This window comes from Lissotriton vulgaris, chromosome 4_1 (genome assembly GCF_964263255.1).
Source record: "Lissotriton vulgaris chromosome 4_1, aLisVul1.2, whole genome shotgun sequence".
Taxonomy (NCBI): domain Eukaryota; kingdom Metazoa; phylum Chordata; class Amphibia; order Caudata; family Salamandridae; genus Lissotriton; species Lissotriton vulgaris.
The window spans coordinates 314,080,599-314,101,137 of NC_141691.1; the positions used below are offsets into that span (position 1 = coordinate 314,080,599).

Consider the following 20,539-nt stretch of genomic DNA (forward strand, 5'->3'; position numbering starts at 1 on the left):
TTTATTTTGAAGAGAGACTGTAGGAACAAGATTGTTCCAAGTGAAAGAATGCCCCCATCCCTACAGGTTAGGTGTATTCCTAACCCGACCATTAACTACAGATTTGGAGAAGGCACTGTGACTCAGTGTAACGGATGTAGCATCACTACAGAAACTGTGAAAAGGAAAGGAGCAATTTAGAGTAAAGTGTTGTGCGCATGGAGCACCGGTGTTGCTGGTTACATTGAATCCAAGGCCATACTATAACAATATAGGCACTAGACTGACACAAAGCAGAGGTTGAAGCCCAGTAGAAAAGTACTAGAGCTATGGAAAGAATACTCAAGGCAAAACAGACCACTCGGGCACAAAGCCAAGGAAACATGGAAGGGTGCACTGAAAAGCAACAAACAGCTGAGACCATATGGCAGAGATACGAACCTCTGTCACCTCTGAGCTCTCTGCAACCTCAAAATCTCCTCACAAAATAAACCCCAACTTGGGGCAATAGGGCATTTGCTCCTGTCTGTACCCTTTCAGAATGTGCTTAGCTCATGTTCCAAAGAGACAGGCGCATCAAAAGGCAAGTCAAAGAAGTGCACCTGGACAGTCCATGAAAAACCAGAAGTACGCAAGTGAGCACTAAGGCATACGGATACTCTAGAACCCATCTATCTAGTCAATTAGTTCACAGTATTAGGGCCACCTAAGGAGCTGGTTAGCCATATAAGATATAACATAACCAGGGCCACTGGAATTACGTGATTGTGCAGCCATGGCGGTTTACACATACTTGTAGATTTGCCACGTAATCCTTCATCTACCACATAATCCACAGATTTTAACAAAACAAATTGTTTATAGCTGAAACGGTCCAAAATTTACTAAAAATGCAACAACATCTGTTACTGAGCAGTGGAAGGCCCTTTGCAAAGGTTGAATGGCCACCTTTCTGTAGCTTATTGGTATATTTGGGTGTTAACCTGGTACTAAAGAGGTGCAACTAATGCCCAGACAGTTTTATCAAGTTTAAAAATGAAAACATGATGAAGTAATACTTTCACAAAATGTGCCACATAAGTTGCCTTTTCTTGCCGCTAAATTTACTCAACCTGGCCGCATAATTTGGCAGTCCCCTGCTGAATAATTCCAGTTGCCTTAATCATGAAATACCTTTGCAAAGTAACCACTTCCATGATCTGGAAGTAGAAGAACCACAATCTGTACCATCTGCCAAAGAACATCGAAGAGTGGCTCAAGAAAAAAAAAAGCTTTACAAAAAATAAAAATTATAGCTTTCGATTAAATATTTTCCTCCTTATGGCATTAAACTGCTTTCATACAACCTTCTTCAAGTTAGAAGAAAGAGACAATGGTGGACATAAGACACAGGTCCTGTGATCTAAGAAGAATCACCGTATAAAACAGTCACATGGAGATTAGAAGAGAGAATATTAGGGCCCTCAGGAACGAAGGCATGACATGCAAGGTCCAGCTGCCGACTGCTGGAGTGGCAATGGGCAGTTCCAAATACTCTTAATGGGCTTCCTCAGTACCTCGTTAAATGGCAGAAAGGGTCCTGAAGAGGCAGGGCCAATCTTGTGTTTTTCAGTTAGAATTTCAGTTAGCAAGTTGGTTTTAACCTCTAGAGGAAAAACCAAGACTTCCACAGCCTTGCGCAGTCCCATGGAAATTCAAAATGTTCTAAATGAGACTAGGCCTCATTCAAGATCAACTTCAGGCGCTGACTCCAAGCCACTAGCGTCATTAAAAGTCTAATAAAAACCTCCCTGTTAATCTGCAGTAGAAACAGTGCAAAACACTTCCCTGAAGTCATCCATGATCTCACCCACTCTACCGAAGCGGATAATACAGAAGAGCGAGCCTGCCCACATTCCGAGGTCGTGTTCTTGATGTGCAAGGCGACATATCACCTACAGCAATGCCACATCTGCGATCTTTTCCAGTTGAGAGAACAATGACGCCTGAGAGGCCGGTGAGGTCTTTGCATCGGTCATTGTTGATGCTGATTATGAGCTACTTGGGCAGGCCTTTCAGATGCAAAATGAATGGAAAGCATCAGGGTCAAAATGGAGATGACCAGGTGATCTTAGCTGACCACCAACGAGGCAGAAGCAGTTGGTGGAGGGACATATGCCAGAACCAGGATGGAGCCTACTCACTGGCCAAGGCAAATCTGGGACAGAATTCGCTGGTGAGGAGTGGGCATATGCTGTGCCTGGAAACTCCTTAGTGTCCAAAGGTGTAACAGAAGGAGTTGGAGAAGGCCAAAGCCTCACCGGCAGAGCCTGACGAATGCGGTCACTTGAGCGGGGTCAGCAACAGGTGCCAGTAAAGTCATGAATGGTTCTGACAACACTATGCAGGATGCTGGAATAGAGCCAGGCACCGGCACCGGGACTCTGCTCAGCTTGGCAGATGCGGAGTTTGAATACAACATCGAGACGAGGATGGAGCCTAGGTGTGACCCCATACAAAAACCTACCCCAAGTCAGAGATGGATAAGAAGGACACATCTCAACATGATGGAAGTAGATTTTCCAAGTGAAGGAGGCGACAACAGGGAGAATAAATCTTCAAATAAATCTCAGGGGACAGATTCAGAGAAATACACTTAAAGCTCACTGAAGTCAGCAAGAATAGAAGCCCGAGCGAGCCGTGTGGATGCACCAGAGGAAGACACCGATAAGGGGACCGACAAGGGTGACTGACAGGATCATAAACACCGTAAAAATTTGAAAAAACTTCAAAGAAGGCACTGGAAATAGGGAAATGATAACGGAGCACCAGTTGGTGCCACATCCCAGGAGTCGTCTGGGAACCATGGCGCAATGTTCTGGCATAGTGGAGATTTTGTAAAATGTTTAGATCCAGTCTGGCACATCGAAGAAATGTATGAGGGGAGGAGCAAGAATTATCCATCAGAAGGGAAATAGCATCCTAATGATAAAATGTTGGAAACAATATGCTCGTAATCCTCCTGGCACCAAAAGTAATATGAGGGTCCTCTTGTACTATGCATTCAAACATTTTGCAGGGTTACAGTCTCCCTACTCTATTAAGAACTTGAGTTGGTACTGCAGAATGACTGTTATTTAATAAAGTTATTGTTGCGAAGCAACTGTCCAATATTATTTTTAATGTAAGAATTAGAAAAGCATACAGGGAATAATGTAACATTCAAGGGACGTCTATGCTAAACGGAGCTCCTATACAAACATTTTCCTATGGGTCGTGGCTAGTAGCTACAATTTAAATAGTGTTTGGTTAAATGTTTTTCCTTTGTTACATATACAATAATAGCATATTATCTACTAGGTTGCTTTGAAAAACACATCTATGTTAAATGTCCTCTGTATAGATTAAACAAAGAAAACTTTCAAGGGAAAGATGCTGCATGTCTTACCTTTTCATGCTCCCTTTTAATTTGGGAATGTCCTGCACCAACCTCTTATGATAGTCAAGCAGCACTTCAAGCAAGCGATCTTCCCTTCGTTCGTTACCTTCAGTGGTTTTTATAGTTAGTTCCAGTAGCTCAGTGTTGGTTTGGAAAAGCCTGCAGGCATAGCATGTGGACTTTGCAGTCTCCATCTTGTCTCCAGTGAGCACCCAGACCTTCATGCCTGCAGCATGCAGAGACTCAATAGTCTCAGCAGCTCTTTCCTGAAGCCTGGGAAGAGAAGCAAGCACATTCAAAACACTGAATCCAGTCAAAATGGAGTCTCGTTCTGAAAAGATTACCCATCATGAAAACAAGCATTAACCAGTTCCACATCCATTTATTTGGCTTGATATCACCAGAGTTCCCTCCTGGATTTGACACAATCGATCGAAAAATCTTGAGTAACAGACTAAAGGTATTTTTAGAAGTGGGCAACAAATCAGAATCAGTAGGTCAAGCTGGTTTCTTTCTTGTCCGCGACTACTCCACTCATGTGCGGAGTCCCTCAAGGTTACGCACGTTCTCCCAGCCTCTACAATGTACACTTAGAGACAATGACATACACTGTGGATGCTCATAATCTCGGTTTTTACATATATGCAGTGGATACATGAATATTCCTCAAACTAGCCCATGCAATGGAATCAGGTTGAACACTGTCTGAAGAAGGTACAAAACTGGATGCACCACAGTTGACTTTGCCTGAACAGTCAGATGAGGGAAACATTACTTGTGGACCGAAACAACCCTTCACTTCTCCCTTTCTCCCTGCCAGACCCCATGAGTCTGGCCTCAGCCAATCGCCAATGCAGAAGGATCGCAGCCTGGGTTTATGTTCAACAATAATCTTCCCCTTTTTCTTCATGTGAACGAAGGCACCAAATGTACATTCTGCCATTTACGCTAGCATCAGGACATTCCCCACTACTTTTATACAGCCCAGCTAAAAGGATGCACTAATCCTCATTATGTTATTGTCTCACCTACATTACTGAACAGCATTGAGCTCTTTACCTGACCAACAGCAAACAGTTCAAAATCATGCATCCCACCTGCCCTCAGATTACAGCTTTGGCTTCCTATTAAAGTGAGATCCACTTTAAAGGCTGTGTTCAGAGTGGAGTGCCACATTACCTGGGCAGAGCCTGCTCATGCAATGGGACAAGGAAGGGGAAATGAGGGGAAGAAGAAATATTGCAGTATAGCCGTACAGACCTACAATAATCTCCACTCAAGCATCACCACCATACTCCAGCATCTGCATGAGAAATACCCTTCTATATTCCAAAATTACTTTTAATCATGTAATGTCGCCGCCTTTAACCAATATGAAGGGATATCTGTTTGTGCCATAGAGGAATACGGTGATTTACCTCTGTAACATACCTCCAGGACTGTAGGCAGAGAAACATACAAAGTAAATAGTCCCAGAATGCGTGAACCCTAGTACGGTGGCTTTAGAGTTATCTTTACTAGCTGTATAAAGGAGGCTGAAGATTCATCTATGTGAGATGGGGCTTGATTGGAGCTGTTATATTAACACATTTTGCAGATTTGAGAATGGGAGTTGCCAATGTTTAAAACCTTTCCTCCAACATTTTGTAACGAATAAATAAAGTTTCAGCCGACTGCAATGGTCAAAGATACTATCATATAAGCATTAGTGGAGTAAATAATACTGGCTGCCTTTTAAAGTGGAGGAGGATAAGCAGCTTTTCAGAAAAGACCAAGCAAAAAGCTCACTATTGACAAGCTTTAGGCGACCCTTCACCAAAGAATATTTTGGAATGACATGGGATGGCGGGATCTTTTTCAAATAGACTGGTCAAAAAGCCATATGTTTAACAAACAATTCAGAAGAGTTCAAATATTTCAAGCATGCCTGAGCCTTCATCAGTGATATTTGGGGAGGGGAGATGGTTTAGGGGATAGGGAGTTGAGGTTTCAGGTTTACGCCAGAAGAAAACTGACAAACGGGTGGCACAAAGGTACATTGTTGGCACTAATTCACTTAAACTCGTTCATACGTATTTCAAATTAAATTAACATAGCCTTCTACCATGTTTTAAGTCACATATCATGTTACGGAAAATAATTTTGATCATGTTGCGTTTTAATGATGCATAGAGTAGTAACCAATGAACTAATGACATTGCATGTGAAACGAGTTACTTAGGTCACATAGAGGTGTAACTAATGCTATGAATTGTTATTCCACATTTTCATGTAATATGGCATTATGATAAAATGGATCCAGTTTCTAGTATTCTGTTCAACTTTTCCTGCTCTTTCCCCCTCCTAATCAGTGTTGCGCTGCAAAGTCACCTCTCCCCATTTTTGGCAACGAATCAAGCTGAGGAAGCAAGTGAAAGATTACTCTTACCTTACGAAATGGGTTATTGCTAAATAATTGCATAGTTTTTAATTATTACGTTGTTGTTTCCAATTTACCAAAGGCGAACATAACCAGGATAATACCATGCTGAAGTTGCAAAATCTATTACCAGCTTGTGTGATTTGTCTATGAAACCTTTGGGATTCTGCCTTTCGGGGTTTCTTTTACCATTTACCTCGTGGGTGACAAGTCATGCTGTCAGTGCTCTTTATGAGATTGACACTTTGTTTTTGCTTAGAATATGCCTAACTAGGGATTATGTAGTTTTATGACTTTTTATTTATTTGCACTTTTGTATTGGGCCTTCATGCCAATCCATGCACTTTCCTTCTATACTGCATTTTTTTCTAATCTGTAATATATATCCTTTTTGCTCTATTTTCGATCTAGAGCTCAGTCCTTTGTGCATCTAATATTTTATTATGTTTAACTCTGCTAAGTTGTGTTTTCCCTGATGAAGAGTGTAGTCTCTAACCGCTAGATCAACTGAAGACTCTGGAGCAGAATTCTTTTGGTAAATATTTTGGGGTGATCAAATATTGGGGCTCATGTGATTAATGAGGCACGGCCCTCCACAAAGTTGTGTTGGTAGCGTAGGTTGGTTAGCCTTAGAGCACCTCCTCTTTAAGGGGTCCCCAAAAGATGTTTGGAAAATATTCAGTCTTCAATGCCCAGCTTGAAGGAGAACGGAGTTTTGGATCCTCCTGTGGGGTGACAAGCTGTATTGCTGTGCAGTCCTGGATTAACTTGTGTAAGTATGAATAAGGAGAACTTGAATGCATGAGTATGTTTGTTTTGTAATTGTGGATTTCTGTTCTGGTGTTGACTTGTTTATTTATGTGATGGTGATTATGTCTTCCATTGGTGGGCTCCCACACACTGTTCACTTACTTTCATTGTTTCACCTGCCTCTTCCAATTAAAAGGTCAGTCATGTGTAGAGGGTGAGAATCTTCTTGGAAGGAGCCAGGTCAGAAGATAAAAAGTTACACAGGTTACACAATCCCAGACTGAATTCAACAGATAAATCCCTCAGAGTAAACACATCTTAGGGGTTTAGTTACTAGACTTATCGCTGCAGGCTCCAAAGGCTCACAAAGCAGACATATCCATCAAGCTGCCGGTGCCCAGACACGGAGATGGGCTCCACTTGACGAGGCACAGGAGTATCCATAGCAGGGGACGGCTTTGTCCCAAGGGTGGCCTTCTCCTCATGGATGTTTGTGCCATTTCTTTGGACCAAGACAACAGGGTCTGCCTGGTTAACATTGGGTACCGAGGAAACGGCTTCTTTTAACCATGAGCTTTCAGCTTTTCAATGGTTAATCTTGGTTTGTGTCGATTCTGTGCGGGTGGCGTACAGTTGGGATGCACAGCCCTGGGCAAGACACAGGGAAGTGCCAGTGACTAAAAGGAAATCATGCAGTCTGTAAGATGAGAACAACAAGGCAATTCGGACAGACTAGGTGTCTGCGGACTCCTTATTAATCCTTATGACCCTCATGTACTGTTTCAACCACAGCCTCTTGTTCCCTTGACATCTCATAATTACCTAATCACTAGCCACACTCGTTCACTTCAAAACTCGTGTTGCTCAGCATAATTTTAGGTAGAAGGTTTAAGTTGGGTAATTTCTTCTTCTGACTCGGGGGTAGCAGTGGAAATGAGTGTTTCGGAATCTCAAACTATACCATGTTTGGAACTGCGTACTAGTATAACAAAAGATGATGCAGTGGAAAAGCTGTGAGGCATAGCAGGAGGTGAAGCTTTCAAGGACTGAGGTGCATTGCTAGAGCTGGGTGGAAGGCAAAGTACTGGAAGAAAAGGTAGGAACCACAGGTAGAGCTAAAGGGAATTGATAAAGTTCTGTGTATGCCAGGTAATAGAACTGCAAGAGGTGCTACGTGCCAGGACTGATGTGCACTGGTGGAGCCGTGTCATAGTCACAGTACTTGCGTGCTCAGGGCTACTGCAGGTCACGAATTGGGTGCGCTGGCAAAGATGCTTGTGTGGGTCCTAACACGTCAGAAGCATGGAATGACGCAGATCAAGGCGAAAGCCCAATGGCACAATGTGGGTGGGTTCCTATAATGAAATAGCAGGTTGGGCAGCAGGTAGAATTGGAGTGTGTAGGTCAAGTCATAAATAGGTTGCTAGAGGTCAGAATTAAGGTGTTTTTTCGGAGTTGGGAATGGATTAAAATACTGTCACAGCACATGGCATTTCTGCATGACAGATAAGGAGATAAAGACCGAATGTGGAGGGAAAAAAGAGCTAACAAAAGAGAAATATGGGCCTAGAAGGAAAGAGAAGAATTGTGAGGGAAGGAAGAAAGAGTAACAAAGAAGCCACGAGACAGTAGTGAAATACGTTAATAAGCAATAAGTAGTAGACTGGAGGAAAAGAGAACCCCACGAGCAAACAGAAAGGTATAGGCAGAATACAACAGACAGGTGGTTGAAAAAACACAAAGTCTGGGAATGAAGAGTTTAAATCTCCAGCAAAAAATATGGAAGAGCTGGCTGTCAGGAAGGTATATGAATAAATACAAGGAAGAGAAAGTAAGGCAACGTGGTAGGAGAGCTGCAGAAAGAGAGGGGTCAAAAGTAGAGAAGCGAACTACAGAAAAACAGATGGGAGACAAGGAGATGAGAAAAGGAGAGTTGAAAAAATAAACTAAAAAGGAAGGTAGGAAAGCTACTAAATGACACAGGAAAAATCATTGAATAAAAGACAACAGCTACCGAGATATATTAAGAAACTGGCAGAGATGGAAGAAAATATAATTAGAGGAAGAAATAAGGATTGGTTTGAGCCCGAATGGGAAGGTCTCCTTGGAAAGCCTGATAACACATCCTTAAGGCAAGAGGAAGGAAAATAGTAATGGTGGTAACTAGGGGCTTGACCTAGCCCTCTGAAGCCTTATGGTGCAAAGGGGTTTCTACTGTTCAGGCGTCTCCTGCCCAGCCCAAGGACTTAGGATATGCATAGGGTTCAGGAACCTCAGGTGCTCCTAAATAGTCCCTTTCATTGTGTGAAGTGCCACCTATGGGTGCACGATGTGGCATCCAATGGCAAGGAGAAGGCAGAAACATGAATCTGAACAAGGCACTAAGAGAAGGGCTCCATGATGCTCAAGAAGAACAAAAGTTACTTGCCTGTAAACTGTGGTTCTCCAGTATTGGTGTCTTTCATAGATTCACATGCTTGAATATTCCCCGTCATCCAAGTGGGAGTCCCATAGTACATAAAATAGCAGTAACATATGCATGTATAAATGAAAAATATTATAAATAAAAATATACATACATATAATGTAATAAAATTGTACATTTTAAAAGTACCATAGAACATGATAGGCCCATTGAAAAGCCTAAGGGAGAACTCACTTTAGTAGCATATTAGTGTCATTATGTGTAGGTTCACATTCCAGCCAATCAGGCTGTAGCCTCATCTAGAACCTTCTCCTCAGAAGCCCAAGTCCTCAGATTTTCGTAGCACAAAGTAAGTAAAAGTGCCTGAGGAGAAGAGAGCCTCTGAGGGGAGGATGGGAGGGTCGCATGTGAATCTATGAAAGACACCAATACTGGAGAACCACAGTTTACAGGTAAGTAACTTTTGTTCTTCTCCAGTATTAGGGGTGTCTTTCATAGATTCACATGCTTGAATAAGAGTAGAAAGCAGTAAATCATCATATAAGTCATAAAGGAGATATACCAAAGCAAGTAAGGTAAACATATCAGTCAAAATGCAATGAATATTAAAATATTATTAGAAAAAGCCTTTATGACTGGAGGCAGGTAGCAACAGAGTCTCACCTTTATTGGAAAAGATTCCGCAGCACCGCTTGACCTACTGCCACATCAGCGGCGTCTGTTTGCAGGCAGTAGTGTTTTGTAAAAGTATGGCTGCTCGACCAAGTAGCAGTTCTGCAGATCTGCCTCAGGGGTACCCCCGCAAAAAGGGCAGCAGAAGTAGACACCGCTCTAGTTGAGTGAGCACGAACTGGAGCAGGAAGGAGCTTCCCAGCCCGTTGGTGGCAAAAGGACATGGTAGAGGATATCCATCTGGTTATGGTCAGTTTGATAACAGGTTGTCCTTTGCAAATTGGGCCAAACGCCACAAACAATTGATCTGACTTTCTGACAGTTGCAGTTCGCTGAATGTAAAATTTGAGACGATTCACATCCAATGAGTGTAATGACCGCTCAGCTGGAGTTTGCGGAGCAGGAAAGAAAGTCTTCAGGATTACGGGTTCGTTGAGATGAAAGTCACTGGGAACCTTCAGGATGAACTTCGGATTAGTTCGCAATGTCACAGCCTCATTGGAGAATTGTAGAAAAGGAGGCTGTATGGTAAATGCCTGGATGTCACTGACACGCCTCGAGGATGTCAAGGCGAGCAAGAGAGCAACTTTCCATGTGAGAAATTTTAGACTTGCAGAGTGGATAGGCTCAAATGGAGGTAGAAGCAGTTGAGACAAGACCAAATGTAAGCGCCAAGCTCGTGGAGGGCGACGGATAGGTGGAAACATCCTAAAAAGGCCCTTGTAAAATTGCTTAATGATTCTCGAGGAACATAGAGATGTAGAACCATCATGACGGAAGCTGGAAATCGCCGCCAGAAACACTTTAAGAGTTGAGTGTGAAAGTCCTGATCTCGCCAGGGATAAAAAGAAAGGCAAGATCTGTTCAGGTTTTACAGTCATGGGGTCCAAATCTTTAGTGCGGCACCAGCCACAGAAACGTTTCCACTTTAATTGATAGGTTTTAATGGTGGATGGAGCGCGAGCTAACACCTCTCTGCAGTCCTCGTCGATATTCAGATGTGCAAATTCATTGTATTCAGGTTCCAGGCATGGAGTTGGAGGTATGCCGGATCTGGGTGACAGATTTGTCCCTGCTTCATCGTGAGGAGGTGAGGTAGAGGATGAAGCGGTATCGGGTCGGACTGTGAAAATAGGAGCAGGTCCGTGAACCATTGACGCCTCGGCCATATGGGTGCAATCAGGATGATGTGGCAAGGTTGAAACCTCATCCTGTGTAAAAGGCGAGGAATTAGAGGAAGTGGAGGGAAAGCGTAGGTGAAGGCGTTCGCCCAATTGATCGAAAATGCATTTCCGCTCGACTCTCTGTGGGGATGCCGACTTGCAAAGCGTTGGCATTTCCTGTTGGTAGCAGTCGCGAAAAGATCCATCTGCGGCTGGCCATACCGCCGGAAGATGAAATCGACGGTTGGTTGGTTGAGTTCCCACTCGTGATTGTCTGACGACGCCCGGCTGAGTTAGTCCGCCAGAACATTGGCCGCACCCGGCACATGGATGGCTGTGAGATGAATTTGATGTTGATTCGCCGAATCCAATATTTCTTGTGGCAGTTGTGAAAGTAGGAGAGACCTCGTGCCGCCCTGCTTGTTAAGGAAGTGCATACTGGTGGTGTTGTCTGTCCTCACCAACAGAGTGTGTCTCTGCACTAACCTCTGGAAGGACTTACTTTAGGGCCAAGAAAATCGCCAAGAGTTCCAGGCGATTGTTATGCCAAGTCCGTTGGGTCGCCGTCCACTTTCCTTTTACAGACATGCCGTCGAGATGCGCTCCCCATCCCTCGAGAGACACGTCTGTTGTAAGCGTCAGAGTGAGCCCACCACTCCAGCGCTTTCTGGATGCGAGGTGTTAGAAGGACCTCGAATGACCCTGACACCTGTTTCCACTGTTTGTCTAATTCCTCCTGTAGAGCCCTCATGTGCAATCTGCAATTGGGGATAAGTTGGATGCACAAGGAAGCCATGCCAAGGAATGATTTGAACATTCGAACAGAAACGTACAGTTTTGACTGTAGGAATTGCACCATCTTTACCATGCGGTCCTGTGGTCCTGTCTTTCTTGGGAAACGAACACTTTCCCCCGACGAGAATCTAGCGAGGCTCCGAGAAAATCTCGCCTTTGCGACGGATGAAAGTGTGACTTCTGGCAACTGATTGAAAGCCCCAAGGTTTGGAAAAGGGAGACGCAGAGCTGAGTGTGCTGCTCCGTCAGTTGAAAAGTCTTGGCCTTGATGAGGCAGTCGTCCAGGTATGGATAAAATTGGACGCCTTGCAGACGCAGGAAGGCAGCTACTGGGGCCAAGAGCTTGGTAAAGACCATCGGCGCTGATCGAAGGCCGAATGGTAGGACTTTGAATTGGAAGTGCAGCTGTCCGACTGTGAAGCGTAGATACTTCCTGGGTCTGGGGTGAATTGGCACATGGAAATATGAGTCTTGGAGGTCGATCGTTGAAAAGAATTCCCCTAGATTGAGATAATTCAGTATTTGAAGCAGAGTTAACATCTGAAAAGTTTTCGAAATGATAAATTTGTTCAGGGCCCGTAAATCCAAAATTGGACGCCATTCTCCCGACTTTTTCTTGACTAAGAAGAACCGGGAATAAAACCCCTTGCAGCGTGGACCTTGCGGCACTACCTCGATGGCTCCTTTTTTGATCATCAATTTTACCTGGGCCAAAAGTTCTTTGAGATGGGGAGAGGGTGGCCCCGAAGGTGGAAGAGTGGGAGGGAATTTTGTAAACTCCAGGGTATGTCCTTTGGAGATAACGTCCAGGACCCATTGGTCGGAGGTGATTTCGGACCATTTGCAAAAGTACTTGAGATGTGACCTCCAAGATTTACAGTCGGCAGAAGAAAGGAACTGAGACGGTCACTGCTTTTTATTGTTTGAACCACCTCTATATTTTGTTTTTCGTTGGTATGGTCTGCTGGTGGACTGACGATTCTGGGATTGTTAGGAACCCCTTTGCCGGTTATCGTTGTAAGTGTTGTACGAACGATATTGATCTGATCCTCGAAAAGTAGAGGAACCTCCGCCTCTATCTCGTGCCCCCCGAAAGGGCCGTTTCTTGTACTGGAGGGTAGCTAAGGACTTTGCAGTGTCGGTGTCCTTTTTTATCGCCTCAAGGGCATCATCTACATGCTTGCCAAACAACGAATCCCCGTCGTACGGCAAGTCCAGGACTTTCTCTTGTACCTCTGGACGGAAGGTGGTAGACTTCAACCAGAATTGACGCCTCAAGACGGCAGCCCCAGCCAATTGACGAAAGCCCGTTGAGGAAATGTCGAGCGCGCATTCAATAATTTCGGATGAAATTATCTCTTCCTCCTGAATAATGGCCTGCGCTTCTGCACGGATGACATTGGGCATTTGACGAATCAGTGCGGCAATATCGGACCACATCTGGCGGTCGTTAACGGCCCAAAATAGCCAAGGTATTAGCCGCCCTCACAGTAGTAGCCGCCATTGTTGTAAATATTTTGCCTATAGAGTCCAACTTGCAGCCTTTCTGATCAGGAGGAGACGTGAGCGGAGTAGCCGGATTGCGGGATGTTTTCCGTGCTGCCTGAGTTATAACCGAATCTGCTTTCGGTTGTGACACCAAACAGGCCGATACAGACGCCGGAGCCTTATATTTCTTGTGCAATCTGGGCAAAACTGCAGGTACCGAATGTGGATGTTCGATTAACTTAAGGCCCTCCTGCTAAATAAAGTCAATGATTGATATTGTGTGGGATTGCCTTTGTGAAAGGTCCTTAAAATCATACAAGAAGCATTCACTTTCATGTTGTTGTTTTTCGACAGTGAGATGAAAACGCTTTGCAGCACGGACCATCAAATTATGGAAATTTGCTATGTCCACTGGAGGCGATGCTAGAGGGGAGGTGGGCGGAGTGGAAGGTGTTTGAGCCCTGTAATTGTCCCACTCATTCAAATCCATGTCATTGTCGTCGTCATCAGTGTTACGAGGATCAGGATCCTTGTTGTCGGTGTCAGGGCGAGTACCCCCCGGTGAAGCGGCTGGAACAGATGCAGGTACATGAGGAAGTTGAGGTTGAGGCTGTGGAGGAAGTTGTGGTGCTGGAGAGGCAGGTATAGATGGAGGGAACCTGCGGTTATAGTCATCTAGCATGTGCTCCAGGTTCATGACCAAAGATAATGGTATTTGCGTAACCGGCTCCGAAGTAACTGGTTCTGATTCCTCAACAGGAAATAATTCGTTCCCATCTTCGACGTTTTCCAATTCGTCACCCTCATCACTATACTCCTGGCACTTAATGTGCAAATCAGGTGGACTAGATGCCTGTCCGAATAGTTGTTCCACCTCTGAATCGTTTCCGGATTCTTCCTCACCAGACTGAAACAATTGGTCTGGAAGATAAGTTCCACTTCTCACTGGACTCAGTTGAATGAGAGGTACTGTCCTCAAAGAAGAAGCAGTAACCACTGTAAAAGTGGCAGCTGTGGCCACAGGTTGATGAGACGTCAACGAGCCCGTTGACGTAAATGCGGCAGTCTTAGAATCAACCTGAGGCGTCTGCGTCGTCGCCATAGATGTAATCAACGCTGAAATTGAAGGCTTTTTCTTCGTCAACGAAGATTTCTTTTCCGTCGACGGAGCCATTGACGAGATTGGAGTCCTACTCGTCGACGATGATGTAGACGTCGACGGGATGACAGCCGTCGACGATGATATGATGGTCGTCGACGGAGGCGCCATCGACAAGACGCCGTCGACGATGATGGGCCCGTCGACGAGCTGCTTTTAGATGATGACTTGATCTTCGTCGATGGGGTTCGCGTCGACGAGGGAAGCATCGACGATGACTTCTTCGTCGATGGTTTTGATTTGACACTCGTCGACGAGATCTTCACAATAGAAGTAATGGGTCTCACCTCCTGGGCTGTCGTCGACGAGGTGATCGTCGTCGACGCAGCACTGGTTGACATAGTACATGTCGTCGTCGACGTAGAGGCTACAGTCACTGACTTTGTCGTCGCTGAAGACGTCGACGGACGCGTCGACGAGCCCGTCGACGAGCCAATGCCAGATTTAAAAGTGGAAGGCAAGGCTTTGGGTGCAGACGTCAGAGAACCAGGTCCCGTAGACGTGCCCTGAAGCGAATCCTGTGGGGAAACAATCCTGGAGGACTCCAACAGTCTACTTTTCTTCAGAAAAGGAGATGGAACCTCAGTTTCAGACCCACGCTTCTGAGAGGAGTGTGAAACACCAGATGACAAACTTTCTACCTCAGAAACCACAGACTCTGAAGTCTTCAACTTCTGTAGCCACAGAAGGAGACGGGCCTCTCTATCCCTCAGAGTCTTGGGAGGAAAAGTGCGACAGTACTTACAGTTTTTCACCTCGTGGTCTGGGTAGAGACAGTAAATGCATTTACTGTGTGGATCCTCATGGAAAAGGCACAGTTTACCACAAGAAGGGCAGGCTTTAAATAAAGATTTCATATATGAAGACATTTTCTGAAGAAAACAAACAGCTAGAGTTGAGGAAAAACTGAGCAGAGCTCAGGGAGACTCCCTTCACACGACGTGCGGTAGAAAATCTGAGGACTTGGGCTTCTTAGGAGAAGGTTCTAGAGGAGGCTACAGCCTGATTGGCTGGAATGTGAAACAACACATAATGACACTAATATGCTACTAAAGAGAGTTCTCCCGTAGGCTTTTCAATGGGCCTATTATGTTCTATGGTACTTTTAAAATGTACAATTTTATTACATTATATGCATGTATATTTTTATTTATGATATTTTTCATGTATACATGCATATGTTACTGCTATTTTATGTACCGTGGGACTCCCACTTAGACGACAGGGAATATTCAAGCATGTGAATCTATAAAAGACACCCCTAATACTGGAAAAGCACATGTACACCTAGAGAGGCGGGGTTGGATGCAATCACTAGCTGTCTGCTCCGTAGCCAAGTACCTCCTACTTGTTGCTCTCCGCTATCTACTACTCCTTTGAACAGTCGGCCAGCATCCTACCACATCAGACTTATTTGCAAATACATTCCTTCCCATGCTCATTGAGCTCTCCTTTCCCTGCCCATTAATCACATAGGACCCCCTTTAATGTCGCTGAAGCAAGGGTCAGTATGCCTTAGTAACAAGAGAAAGTAATACCAAATGTGAGTAGAAAACAATAAAATCATTAAATTGTCCGAGAAAAGAACTACAGAATGTGTCCATGGTCTGTCTCCTATACACCATCGGTAGAAAGCTGATGGCGTATTGAGTGCTTTGATCATTCAAAAAATGTAATATTTCACCCAATTCAGACAACTCCTTCATTAAAAACCAGAATTAAATTGCTGGAGAACTGAACACCGTTCCTTGATTGCCAGCATTTTCAAAAATGTGCTTTAAAAGTTACCTGTCTTCTACTGCAGTTGCCCCAATCAAATGCATGTCCGTCTCGATGTCGTCAAAAACCGTTGCCATCTTCTCCTCTCTGTCCTGCAGAGCCATCTTGGCATCATCGAGCTGTTTGTTAATTTTTTCATATTCATTTGGGGACAGTTCTTTGAAAGCCACACACAGTGTCCTGTAGCCATCCTTATTAGGGGAGAAAAGTTGACTTACTATGTTTACAGAAACAGAAAACGTTTTTTCTTAGAGCAAATTCAATCTGTTTCTACTCTATGCAGTAATCTATTTAATAAATTATAGAAGAAAAATTGTAAGCCATGAAATGATCGATTTTTTAATGACAATTATTGTGGGTAAAATTTGTTATATAGGCCATACATTTCTATACATATTAAAATGTGATACAAAGGAATAGGCACCCCTCAACAGCGGGGTCTCAACTAGCCATAATCACCCACTAACAGAGGCTCAATGGAATACATAGAAATTAGAAAAAGAAACACTACAACTGCAGCGTCATCATGCACCCCTAGTAGGTGCGGGTAAAAATACACAGGAATAATAGCAATCGTTACACTTCCTATATGTGGGGTTGGAGACGGAGAGGGTGGGGGAGAGCGAGGAGGAAGGCACAATCAAGGAAAGGAGGGAGACACCCATCCAATCATTCAAATGCTGAACGTACAATCATTGCAGGGGTGTAGTAGCTCATGTGCCACTGACCACAGCACATCATACTTGGGTCCTCACGGTCATTTTAAAACAAATGTAAATCCTAAATGAAACATGCTCTAGACAAAATCTTATGTAGTGTAAGGAAACGGTGTACTATATGATGTGGTTGTGCAACCTCACCATGTAATCAGGGACGGCTCCCCCGATATATGGAGGATAGTCGCTCCAGTGAAAATTAAAATGATAATAAAATAGTTTTATTATTTTTCTTACCTTATTGCCAGCTGAGATTAGGGCTGGGGTGAGGCCATGCTGACGAGCGGCACGTCAGCAGAAGAGAGGAGTGGTAGGCACTTATAAGTGCGCTTGTCAGTTTGGCCAGCGTCTATGCAAGCCAAATTGACATGCGCACTCAGGTTTCTCCATCCCAGCTTTGTTGTACAGCCAGATCGGAGACAAGCAATAGGCTCCTTGTGCTTAAGCAAGCATTAAACCAACCCGCTTAGGCCAATCCAGGCCCTACTCCAATGCTAGGAATAGCATGAGAGCAGAACCTGGATTGGTTGGGAAGCCTATGCAGTGAAGCGTATCTGTTTCCAGGATTAGAGGAGCAACGAGGCAGCTGCCAGCGTCAGTAGAGCGGTGGGCAAGTCTGTTTTTTTAAAACCCACCCCAAGGCCCCTCCTCACCCCTTTACTACAGCAGCAGCAGCTGCTACTGTGCGCGAAACACCAACAAACCTCTTGAAGTCCTGTGCATTTCGTCTGTAAAACCTCAGCTCAGCCCTGGGTAGCTGCTGCACTGAGCAGCAATCCTTACACAGAGTAACAAGTGTTAAGAATTTAAACCGCACCTAACAACTAAAGAAGAAATCAACATGACTCAAGAAATACAACACCAAGTTACAAAAATAGACTGCATTTGTATACGTTTTTCGACACTAGAATGAAAAAGATCCGCTGGAGGGATCCGGAGATACAGATTTTACAAGCAATAGTAAATTAGAACAATGTCACTCAACCGCGAACAAGCCTTGGCAAAGTCAATAAATTGGACACTTGGAAACTTTTTTTATTTAAACTTAGATAAGTGTCAATGCTGTTGGGTGCAAGTACTTGGGTTACCAACTCCTGCTGAAACCTAGTTAGGGGGACCAGCAAGGTTCTCAAGAACAGTTACCTTCACAGAAGAAGCAGTCTTCCAGCAGTTCCAGGAAGTACTCTCTGGTCTGGTTAAAGTACAGTCGCCTATTGCGGTCACAAGCCAATCCTTCCTGGGTCAATAACTCAGCTTCTGAGGGTTCCAGCAACTCTGGGAACTCGGCTGCAACTCTGCGTGCTGAGACTTGGCCCCGGTGCTGCAAATGAGCGGAGGTACTGGCTTGAAGACTTTGGGCTACCAACTTTCCGAAGCAGGCTTCTTCAGCTGATGTGTCCCTGTGCTGCAAACAGGCCAGTCGTCTGGCCCACGGAGTTCTCTTTGCTTGACTGGGCTCTGGAAACATCTTCCATTTTATAAGGACATGGCAGGCACAGTCCCTCTGTTTGCTAGCCACCCGGTGCAGCTGGTGCAGTCCTTGTCGACGCAGCTCCTCTTTCCTGGTCCCTCTGTGCAGCAGGGCAGTCCACCTTCAGTCCTTCTTTCAAATCAGTCGAGACATAAGGTCTGGGTGAACCCTTTAAGCTCAGAAAGTGCCCTCAGGGCAGGATGTGGTTTGTAGCCAATGGGCAACCAGCTTCCCTCCCACCTGATGATCCCTTCCTGTAGAGTGTTGCATCCGGATAGCCCAGGATGCAGCATTCTGCCACTCCCACAATGGTGAGACCCCTCTCTTGGTGCTCAGACCTTCCTAGCCCACCCCTGGGGGGCGACTACCTAAGGACTACACACCCCTTGGGAAAACAGTTTGGCAACTGGCTTCCCCTCTCTGCTTCCCATGCCAGCCTGTCTACCTCAACAATGGGGCACCCCTCCCTCTTGGTGCCCTTCAAATGTGGCTAACACCAAAGTGGCTTCCTGAAGGAGGGAGGCAACACCTTCTTAGCTTGCAATCCCTCATTGTTCTCCTTCCTGATAGTCATTGGCATGCCTCTCTAGGAGGGCAGACAGTTGACTCATGGAGCAGGCTTCATATGTGCCTGGGGAAGGACAGGAGTTTTAACAGCAACAGAGTGGCAGCTTTGAAAAAGCTGCACACTGCAACAAGTTACATTAATTTCAACTTGAGAAACAAGTCAGACTTAATGTAATGATCTATTTGATACCTTGGAGTCCCTTCTTTAGCTGAAGCATTCAGGAGTTAGCACAGCTGAGGGGGCAGAGTGTAAGCCTGCACAGTAAAACTGCAGTTTTTCAGGTTTAGTGTCAAGACTAGCAAAGTACATGTCCTGCCTGTGTCATATGTTGCACCCTGCCTTTAGGGCTCTCTAGGCGTGCCAGAGGGGTGACTTTCACACATATCATGGGGAAATGGTGGCGTTACCATTCCTTTCAATGATGATATTGCGCTTGCCGTGGACAACTGCTCTACCAGTCTGCAGTGGCTAACTTGTTTTTCTTAAGTGACCTCCTGAGAGGCACAATCAGTGCTGGAAGTCCTAGGGTACCGCTTTACCAAAAATTCCCTCGGTACCAGGGTACCATTTACTAGGGACGTACAGGTAAGTTAGCCATTTCCAATTGGGTATAGCCAATTCGATATATACTTTAGCATCAGGGCACTAGTATTGAGGTCTGGATAGCAGGCCTCAGTACACTCCGAGACGAAAAACCAGCACCATCAGTCAAAAAATACTACGGGTGACCAAACAAAACGAGGCATTTCCTTACATGTAGCAAGACTGGTAAAAAAGGCTTCTCTTCTGTAGGATCTAACACATTTTGAAACTTCATTCAAGACGTAATGTGTATTTATCTCTGTGTTCAAATACGGTATTGCATGTAATGATATCCACTGTGATGCTTTAGCTGCAGGGCTTATTGCCTGTTCTTGTCTGTTGGTTTGGTATGCAAAGTTGTAATGAGTCCGGTGGATGATACCTTTACTTCAACATCTAGAAAAGCCAAGTTTTTTTGCTATGTGTAAGGCTGAATTAAATATCTGGGTTGTGATTGTTTAGCCATGTGTGAAATTCCATCAACAGCTGTTTGTCGCCATTCCAGATACACCATACATCATCAATATACTGATGACATTTAACAATTCTTTCTTTGTAAGGATTGTCGTTGTAGATAAAATGATGTTCATATCTGGCCATATACAGTAGAGCCATCTCCGGCGCGAAGGATTTGTATATACAAGTCATCATCAAACTTAAAGTAATTCCTTCGTAAACATAATGATGCAAGTCGAAGAATGAAATGTGTTGGAACTCGATGAGGCCTCAATCTCTGTTCCAAATAAAATTCAGTGGCATCGAGGGCATCGTCTTGTGGGATTTGAGTGTATAAAAAGGCCACGTCCACTGTAACTAGGATGTGGAACGTTGGATCAAATTCAAACCTCTCTGTCTTGTTGATGAACTCCATGGTATTCCTCAAATAGGATGGTACCTCAGGTAAAAAGGGCTTCAGGTAAAAAGGGCTTCAAGAAGTAATCAACATATTTGGCCATTGGCTCCAAAGCGGATTTGCATCCAGACACGATTGGTCTGCCCGGTGGTTGGTTGGCATATTTATGTACTTTCGGAAGAAAGTACATCACTGGAATGCAAGGATATTTTCGACTTTAGACACCTGTTGTTTAAGCTTCAAGTCACAGTCAACTTCACCCTAATCAGCCCTCTCAGCTACATACCACCTGGGCCGCACAC

At 44.6% G+C, this 20,539-nt stretch overlaps 1 protein-coding gene across 5 annotated transcripts in view; it reads right to left on the minus strand.

Annotated features, from left to right (window-relative positions):
• Positions 1 to 20,539, minus strand: part of ATP11C (ATPase phospholipid transporting 11C (ATP11C blood group)) — an 828,266-nt gene that overhangs the window by 141,226 nt on the left and 666,501 nt on the right. For all 5 annotated transcript variants that reach the window (XM_086918646.1, XM_086918644.1, XM_086918645.1 and 2 more), the window contains exons 18-19: positions 16,057 to 16,238; positions 3,407 to 3,670 (exon numbers count right to left, since the gene is read on the minus strand). In XM_086918646.1, coding sequence (XP_086774772.1) covers positions 3,407 to 3,670; positions 16,057 to 16,238 — 446 coding nt within the window. The remainder of the gene's footprint in view (positions 1 to 3,406; positions 3,671 to 16,056; positions 16,239 to 20,539) is intronic.